This window comes from Phodopus roborovskii, unplaced genomic scaffold (genome assembly GCF_943737965.1).
Source record: "Phodopus roborovskii unplaced genomic scaffold, PHOROB, whole genome shotgun sequence".
In the NCBI taxonomy this organism is placed as follows: Eukaryota; Metazoa; Chordata; class Mammalia; order Rodentia; family Cricetidae; genus Phodopus; species Phodopus roborovskii.
This window is the reverse complement of record NW_026126407.1, coordinates 24214824-24224548: the sequence shown is the minus strand read 5'-3', so window position 1 is coordinate 24224548 and position 9725 is coordinate 24214824. Positions and strand designations below refer to the sequence as shown.

The 9725-nt window shown below is 41.7% G+C and overlaps 1 protein-coding gene across 1 annotated transcript; it reads left to right on the top strand.

Annotated features, from left to right (window-relative positions):
• The first annotated feature begins 4170 nt into the window (after window positions 1–4170).
• On the top strand, window positions 4171–4926 carry LOC127219264 (small ubiquitin-related modifier 2). The gene has a single exon (XM_051180643.1). The coding sequence runs from the start codon at window positions 4264–4266 to the stop codon at window positions 4549–4551; it is 288 nt and encodes a 95-aa protein (XP_051036600.1). The 5' UTR covers window positions 4171–4263; the 3' UTR covers window positions 4552–4926.
• Window positions 4927–9725: the final 4799 nt, after the last annotated feature.

Sequence of the window (9725 nt, the reverse complement as noted above, 5' to 3'; positions counted from 1 at the left end):
GGCATGAACCTCCTACCTCCACATACATGCACCACACATACAAACAAGCACACACACACACACACACACACACACACACACACACACACACACATCCAAAGAATAGTAAGGTTTGTATTTCATTGCCATCTGGGATTGGGCAGAATGTCTTCTTTAGGGGCAAATGACACCAGCACTGTGGTTCAGGTAACCCCAAAGCATCTTCTTGCTGCCTGTGGAGTTAGAGGCAGGGTTGAGCAGCTGAGAACATTGTTCTGAGGCCTCAGCACAGGCTCCTGTAACGAGTACGGTTTTTCCGCCTGCTGCCCGGTCTTGTCCTGCTACCATGCCACCAGCCCCAAATAACACACAGAGACTCTGTATTTGATACAATACTGTTGGCCCGGTTACTTGTTACTTATCGGCTAGCTCTGCCTTTAATTATTAACCCATTTCTATGTATCTTCACATGGCCTTCTCTTACCGGGGAGGTGGCTGGCGTCCTGCTCTCTCCAGACTCTCCATCTTGACTCCTCCTTACTACTTCCTATTTCCTCCTTGTCTCCTAGTCCCTCCTATCTTCCTTTCCTATTGGCCAACAGTGCTTTATTATTAACCAGTATGAGAAACATATACAGAATGACATCTCCCATCATCTCCTCTTTTCTGTCTAAAATAACATGAAGGGTTTTAACATTAACATAGCAAATTATATCACATAACAGTTATCAAATAATCACAGTTAACACTATTTAGTCCATTAACATTTAGCAAGATTTGAAGAAAATATTCCATCATCTATCCTATCTTTGTGTGTCTAAAGTAACTTATCTTTAATACTAAGGAAAACTATAACTATAACTATCTGTCTTCAACTCCTTCAAAGACCACAGAAGGATAATATATAAACTCTAGAAATGACAGAGACATCTTGCCTTTTCAGTCACCCGAAGTTCTTCTGTAATCTTCCATCTTCAGCCCATAGGCCATAGTGTGTCTGACAGACTCTCCAGTAAAGCAGAAAACTTTAAACTGTCTTCTTTATTGGCAGTTTGTCAGTCACTTTTCTCTGTGTCCTGCATACTGTCTCGAAGACTCTTCCATGAAGCAGGATCTCTGTAGCAATGTCCATCTTGAATCAGGAGTCACTTTCCTGTGGGTCCTGCATGTCCAGTTTATACATCACAAAGTCAAACAGTCCAGACAAGAGCAGTATCTTGTCCAAATGGCTAGTCTTGCCATATTGGAAGCAAACGTCATAATGCATTTCTTCGATGTCCATCTTCCTTTCTGGTGCAGGTGGTATTGCCAAGAGCAATTATGTCTCACTGTCACGAAAACCCTAATCCATTTTAAATGCCATATTCTGTAGGTCTTTGAAAGGTTTGAAGAATGCCTATCTATCTCAAATACATCTCTGTATATCTAGAAAACTTAACTAACTTAACTATATCTGACTATCATAGATACTATCTATAATCTGTATTGAATTATACATTACATTTCTAAACAATACTTAAACAAGAGGAGAAATATATATATCACAAAATTGACCTTAAATTGTATCAATAAATGAAAATCCATTCCAAAACAAAGTATTCATATCTATACCATAATTCCCTTTATACCTTTAAAAAGAATTTGGCTGTGATCATTAACCATTTATAACCAAGTCCATTTAAATGAAAACAAACATTTATAAACAATATTTGGGAATTTGGGCGTCGTTCTTTCCAAACTACTTCCTGCTGACAGGGGGCGCTGTCATGGGGGATCCTGAGAAGAGGCAGAAATCTTGGCTGTAGTCTGCAAGGCTGTTTTGTTCAGCTGTTTTGAATGTAGGATCATCAGGAACTCTGTTTCAGGGGGCCTGGCTTGATCAAACCACATTAGTCTGGAAGGAATCCACAGCTTTTTATTTCCTGTGGAAACAAAAATAGAAATCCTTTTCCAAAGTAACTTGTCCTTAGACTTAAATTTTTGAGTCAAAGCATTTTTAAAATATATAAATTGAATTAAGCCAGCAACATTGCCTTTATCAGTTGTTATTTTCTCAGTAGTCAAAGAATGCAGAGACAACACAATAGCATACAGTAACCAGATTCTCTCTGAGCTTTTCATCTTTATGTGGCTTTATTATTACTCTGTTTCTTTTACTTTTTATTTTTTGAGACAGGGTTTCTCTATGTACCTCTTATCTGTCCTGGAATTCACTCTGCATACCAGGTTTACTTTGCAAATCACAGAGATCTGCTTGCCTCTGTCTCCTGAGTGCTGGGATTAAAGGCATGTGCTACAACACCCAGTTCCTCTTTGTCTCTTTAAAACCATTTTTTTTTCATGTCTACGTATATTTTAAAACACACTGTAAACCTTTAGAGGTTTTTCTTAATATGAATCTGTCTTTACTGTAAATCTTTATCTTTTTCTGGCCATGAGTCTTTATCTGTTAAACAACAACATTGTTAAAATGAAAGTCTTTGTTTCTGCCGCAGTTTACCAAAGATGGTGGCGGGTACTTTTACGGCCAGCACTGAGAGCTGTGCTCACCGCCTTGGTCTGCGTTGCCACCCAGAAAGCATGCTGCCGGCTTGGAGATGTGGTCACTGCCATTGCCATCTCTCATACACACCAATAAATTGTTAGCAGAGTTTCTTAAAAGCTGTGCGTTTTTTTCCCTGCTTATTCAAAGTAAGGAATCTTCCCTTAAAGGAGCCACGCGAATATCTGCTTGTCTCTAGCAAAGAGTTCAACTGAGAAAAATGCTGCAGCAAGAAACCTTGCTTGTCTCTGTTCTTTTGTTTCTAAAACCCTTTTTTTAAGCTTCTATTAAATTTTAAGTGTAAGTAAGTTCTTACTAGCCACGTTGGGCGCCATCTGTAACGAGTACGGTTTTTCCGCCTGCTGCCCGGTCTTGTCCTGCTACCATGCCACCAGCCCCAAATAACACACAGAGACTCTGTATTTGATACAATACTGTTGGCCCGGTTACTTGTTACTTATCGGCTAGCTCTGCCTTTAATTATTAACCCATTTCTATGTATCTTCACATGGCCTTCTCTTACCGGGGAGGCGGCTGGCGTCCTGCTCTCTCCAGACTCTCCATCTTGACTCCTCCTTACTACTTCCTATTTCCTCCTTGTCTCCTAGTCCCTCCTATCTTCCTTTCCTATTGGCCAACAGTGCTTTATTATTAACCAGTATGAGAAACATATACAGAATGACATCTCCCATCAGGCTCCCAGGAATGTCATGGCCCTCACTTCTAGCCTGCAGAGTGAAAGCACATTGCATGTATGGAAATAGATTTGTGTTGTCTCCACAGACAAGCATGGAAGTTTGCACATCATTTCTAATTTTGTTCAGGTGCTCCCTAGCTAAAAAGAAGGTAAGAAATGTCACCTCATCCTGTGTGGTCACAAAACCAGGGATCCCCTACTATTGGAACGGAGAGAGGAGAGATGGCTCCTAGAGACAATGGCACACTCTGTCACATGAAGTAAGACAGACTAAAAAACAGAAGTCAAGGGGACAGACTTCATTGGCCATAGGACAGGAATAGGAAGTGTCAGGTTTCCGACTTCACTTCTAGCAAGCAGCTTATGGAGTGTTTGGCTCTGAATGGCATTTACAGTATGCTCCCTTCTCTCTTCATTCACAGAGATAATGATGCCTCAGTTCGTTTATTTATTAAACGAAATGGCTTTGCAATGTGACTAGAGCCAATGTGGCTATCCTCAAAGTTTAAAATATTTACATTTGTATTATCTGTTTCAGGTAGATAGGTTATGAACACAAAGGTTAAAAAAATCATATTATTCCCTCCTGGGACCTCCTTAACTACTTCAAGCTAGTGCCTTCTTGTGCTACTCTCCACGCTATCTGGCTCCTCTGACCCCTCTCTTGATGTCCATTCCATCTGGTGGATTCTGTGATGAAGACTGAGCTCCCTGCTCTGCATTGCCCTCAGCTGGAGTCTGGTGTTAGCTAAGTACTTTACTGTGTGTGCAAGGGGCAGTGAGTGGCTGCCAGTGGCCTTCCTTGTTGTGCTGGGTTTCCCCCCACAGAGCTGAAGAGTCTACGGGTAGCTTCTGACTATGGCTGCTCATGTCCTTTTTATTAAAATACATTGGGACCCCAGGAATGGGGAGACACTAGGAGAGAAATCTGAGATAAAACTAAAATTCGTTCTTCTGCCGCTGCTGGTGCTGCCCGTGTGCTCCCTCGGTGCGGACCCGGTGCCTCTTTTGTGAAGCGGCAGCTCAGGAGACCCCGGCGCTCGCCATGGCCGACGAGAAACCCAAGGAAGGAGTCAAGACCGAGAACAACGATCATATTAATTTGAAGGTGGCGGGGCAGGATGGTTCTGTGGTGCAGTTTAAGATTAAGAGGCATACACCACTTAGTAAACTAATGAAAGCCTATTGTGAACGACAGGGATTGTCAATGAGGCAGATCAGATTCCGGTTTGATGGACAACCAATCAATGAAACAGACACACCTGCACAGTTGGAAATGGAGGATGAAGATACGATTGATGTGTTCCAGCAGCAAACAGGAGGTGTCTACTAAAAAGGGAACCTGCTACTTTACTCCGGAATTTTGTTATAGACCAAGAATACATTCGCAATTAGAAAGCCGCAATTTGGTTCCGCCACATCCTGACTACTACAGTATAGTTTTCTCTATTCTTTCATTTCCCTGTCCCCATTTCTTTATTGTACATAAAGTAACTGGTGTATGTGCACAAGCATATTGCGCTTTTTTTTTTCTTTTTAAACTAAATAGCCAATGTTGTGTTTTGATTGACATCAGATGGAGATGGTCTGGGGGGGGGGAGTACTGGTTCTGTGAAAATATCCCCCTTTCTCCATAGTGGCATGCTCATTCAGCTCTTATCTTTATATTCCAGTAAGTTATTTTGCTCTCAATGTTTTAACAAAAGAACCCAACAACAAAATCCTTGCATACCTTGTTCGATTGGAGAATTTTAATGTTTTTCATTTATCATTGTAAAACCAAGGACAATTTTATAACTTTTTTTGTACGTAGCTGTTACATGTAGGGCAATCTGCCTTAAGTAGGGGTAAATTACTCTTGAACAAAATGATCCTAGATAGTTTTCCCTTCAAGTCAAGCGTCTTGTTGTTTAAATAAACTTCTTGTTTAAAATAAAAAAAAAAAAAAAAAAAAAAAAAAAAAGGAAAGAAAAAAAAAAAAAAAAAAAAAAAAAAGAAAAAAAAAACTAAAATTCATCCTTAAACATTAACTCCAAATGTGGGAGCCACAATGGCTCTCCTGGTCTCTGGATATCTGCATCAATTCATCTGTGCCCTCCAGCTCTTGGAGGAAGTGAATAGTCTTTACCCAGCTTTTGGCATATAAGAAGATACTGATGGGGATTTCTGGGAGCCTGAGAAGGTTCACATCTGGGAATTAGGAAGAAGTGTGATTTCCCACTGGGACGCTCAATTACAATGCTGCTCAGATACCATGTGTTACTGCAGCTAGAAAATGGTGGCCAGGCCAAGTACCTGAGCTCTCAGCTGACTGGGTAATTAGGCCAGCTCTATTTTCCACAGTCATGTGCTGCCACCTGGCGACCAGATGAGGCTAACTTCTAGCCTCTCACTTCTAGAAAACCCAGTCATGCCAGTGTTTCTGCCACTGGTAGCTTCAGCCTCAGAAGCCACCCATGATCTATGCATGACGTTGGTGGCTCATTCTTCACCACCAGACCTTTCTCTGAGTCTTTCTGAGGAATATATCTGTAGGTAGGCTGGATTTCTGATCCCTATCCCAGTACTAGAGTCTGGGGTAACCACTTTCTAAGCCCCTTGACTCCATGATCTAGTTTTTTAAGTCTGATATCTAACTTTGATACAATTACTTCATTTAATGCTGGCTGTTTCTCTAAGCTTCTATAAGAATACGTGAGAACATTGCCATGGGAGCGTTTTTCAGGATCTTAGTTCTTGCTTAAAAAGAATGTCTCATGCCAACAAGACCCTCTCTCCCATACTTGGAGTGGGATTCTTTCTCCAGCATACTTGCAAGGGCCTGACCATATGTATAGCCTCCATTTACAATGGTTGACTTAGCATCCTTCCTATCCCTGAGCACATCATTCATTTCCCCCTCCCAGTGTTCATGATGGCTGACTCACTCCAGCTATTGGTCCGATACTCAGAAGGAAGTGAAGCCTGAACCAGGGAAGGCCAACATTGTGTTATCCAGCTCCTGCTGCATAAGGATTCCTTCAAGGCCTTCAAGTAAGGAGGAAAGTGTCACTTCTGTGAACCCACCATCAAGGCTTATCTCTGGACCGTCAAAATTCAAGGGTTTCAGCAATACCTCTGCACACAGCCCCATTCAAGTGGGGTCGCATTTCCTCACCAGGACCGACTTTGACCTGAGTCCCGTCTTATTTGGGAAACTGCCTTTACATTGCAATTGCTATTTCAGGCTACCCCAGCTCTGCCTGTTTGCTGGCCATAGGAGATGCTACAGAGCCACAGGCTATGTATTCCCTGATGCATGTTCTTATTCCTACCACTTATAACTTCCACCTGATATCACAGTTTTACTCTCTTGGTGTAGGTACTGGGCTGTGAGTCTGTATCACCATGAGTCAGCGTCAGGACACTTCTGTCACTTTGATGAGACTATCCATGTCAGGGCTGAGGCAGTGTCTCGGTCAGCACAGTGCCTGCTGTGCAAGTATGATGATCTGCTATCAGTCTCTAACACTTGTGGTTTGTTTTTGTTTTTGTTTTTTTTTTTAAAGGCTGGGTGTGGTGGCAAAGCTTGTAGTTCTGGTGCAGGGAGGTACAAACACCTGGGCCTCTGAGGCCTTCTTGCCTAATTTGTGACTTCTAGACCAAGCAGAGTCCTACCTCAAACAAACAAACAAACAAACAAAACCCTAAAAATCAAAAACCAAAGTGGGTGTTACCTGACCAGTGGCATCTGAAGTTGACTTAGGCCTTTGCATACACATGTACACAGACATACATGCATATGACACATGAACACACACACACACACACACACACAGATCATACCTAGCCATTAGCCACTAACACACACAAACACACTATATAGACATGACAGCATATACACATATACAAATATACACATACATATACATAGATATATGCATACACATGTACACATATACATTCATACCATATACCCACAAACACTAACATATGCACACATACATACATATGCATACATACACATACAAATACATAAATACTCCCCCACATACCAATATACATATACATACATATAAATATATATATGCATACACATACATTCACAAACATATATACATACACATGTCTGCATGTATCTACATACAACACACACACACTTAGGCCACAACAAACCCATTCTGTGAACAGTTCCTACTTGTGTTTTCCAATGCCTCCTCACTCTACAGAGCAGAAGGCAGGTTCACCATCTCTCTCATCGCTCCTCTCCTTCCCTCCCCATCTCACTTCACCACAGTCCCCATGGAAGCTCCCTATTCCCTGAACATACAGATCTGGGTTCGGTCTCATGGACTTTACAACTCCTGCTCCCCTCTGCTCAGAATACTCTTCTCTTCATACCTCTGTGTCTCCCTCTTTCCATTTTTCTATTTACATTTACTCATTACTATCTCCTTCAAGTATTCCTAGACATCCTATTACACTCCCCATCCCTAGCCCTGATGCTTTGACTCCTGTTCTGACTGCTTCTTGGTCCCTCATCAGCACCTACATCTTTATTCCCTTGCACGTTTAATTTTTGTGTGCCACTGTCTGCTTTAACGGTTAGAGTGACAAAAACTTTCTTCAGTCAAAACTGCCAGTTGTGGGTGTCCAGACATTCCTAAAACCAAGGGAGAAGTGTGCTCCTTGTTAGCCTACATGCCCCTTGGCTTATGCTGTGCACTTGGTATGACTGGGACATTGTTCCCAGGAGATCAGAGACACACAGTGAGCTTCCAGGAGTGGCAGTCACTGGATTTCATTTGCAGTCCTGCTTTGGTCACAAGCCTCTGCCTCAGGTGATCAGGGTGTGGAGGGCAGTTCTGGATCATAGATGCATCTAGTTCAGTTTACAAATGAAGGCAATGGAGGCTGAAGGCCAAGAAGTGACTCAGAGAGAAACGTACCTGCTGAAAAGAAGCAGTGTGTTTCCTGTCAGTCATAACCTTCTTGATTTATGTATAAATAACAGTTTGTGGTAACTTTTGAAATGAATTATCATACAAATAATTAGCACTATCATTGTTGAGATGAGAAATACTTTGGGATTTGGCAGAACTTCATTTGCCAGAACTTACTTAATTGTTTCATACTCAATAAATGATTGTTATAATAGCCCTGCATGTTTACACACACAATAGATGATTATTAAAATAACCTAATATATTAATATGTGTACACAGTAAATGATTACTAAAATAGCCCTTTATGTCAGCATACACACTTGTATTTCATGTAAGCTTCAGAAGCCACAGGTAGCTCAGGCAAGGTGCCCAGATTCTGAGGATCATGGAAGGCAAAGATTTATCACTGCATTCATCTACTTATTCAGTAAGCATTTACTGAATATCTACTGTGTGCTGTCAATTGTCCTAGGCCGCATGATTCCAAAGATAAATAATGTAATCAAGGCCTTTATATGATAGAAAGATGGCAAATGATCAAAAAGTAATTTCAGATACTATTGAATTTGAAAAAAAGTTATAGTAGAAATTGGATCACGAAGAATGATTTCCAAGATTACATGGGAACAAAGAACCTGGAGGAAAATGACAAGTCAGTCATATACCGTGGGCACAAAGTTGTACAGATTGAGATGCAAAGCTCATAGTTCCTTGTGACAGAATAGACTAATTGTGTGCAAGGAAATGGAAGAGGGCAGGTAAAGTTACTGTAAAGACAGCAAGGGTGTATCCCCAATCATCATCATTCTGGTGAAGACTGTGGACAGTGGTTTAATGGAGAGTCACATGTCCTAGCTGACTCTTGGAAAGTACATACTGCCTGATAATTGCACAACATGATTCAGAACCAAAAATGGGCTGGAGAGATGGTTCAGAGTCTAAAGACTTTGTCCCCCAAGCATGAGGTCCAGAGTTCAGATATCAAGAAGCCAGTAAAGGCTGGGTGGGCATCGACACCCATCTAGAATTCCATCCTCAGAAGACAGAGACAGGAGGTCCTAGCTAGACCTTGTGGGCTAGTGAGACAAGTCATATTGGTGAGCTCCAGGTTTGATGGAGAGGCCCTGTCTCAATGGATAAGGAAGGAGAGAGATGGAGGATGATGGGTAATGAATCCTAACAACCTGGACCCTCCATCCACTTGTACACATGTTCACAGTGCATGTGCACCCACTCACATACCTGTGGACATGCTTACACACACACACACACACACACACACACACACACACTCACGCACTTGAAAAGAAACAAAAGAATCAAGATAACAAGTTATGGATAAAATCAAGAGAAGACAGTGGCTTTGAGGAGGGAGAGACCATGCCATGTAACCATGAAAAGCCTTCTCTGCCGTTGCTGTCACAGGTCCCATTACTGCTGTGTGACTGGATTCCTTTAAATCTTCCTGATATGACAGAGGGTTAAAGACTGGCATATTTGGTCAATCCATTAGTAGGGGACACATGCCTTCTCATGGATTAGTGCCCTAATAAGATGCTCTGCAAGAATTTAAGGGGTGTTC

Coding starts and splice junctions, on each gene's coding strand:
- LOC127219264 (XM_051180643.1), top strand. CDS start 4,264: ATGGCCGACGAGAAACCCAAGGAAGGAGTCAAGACCGAGAACAACGAT.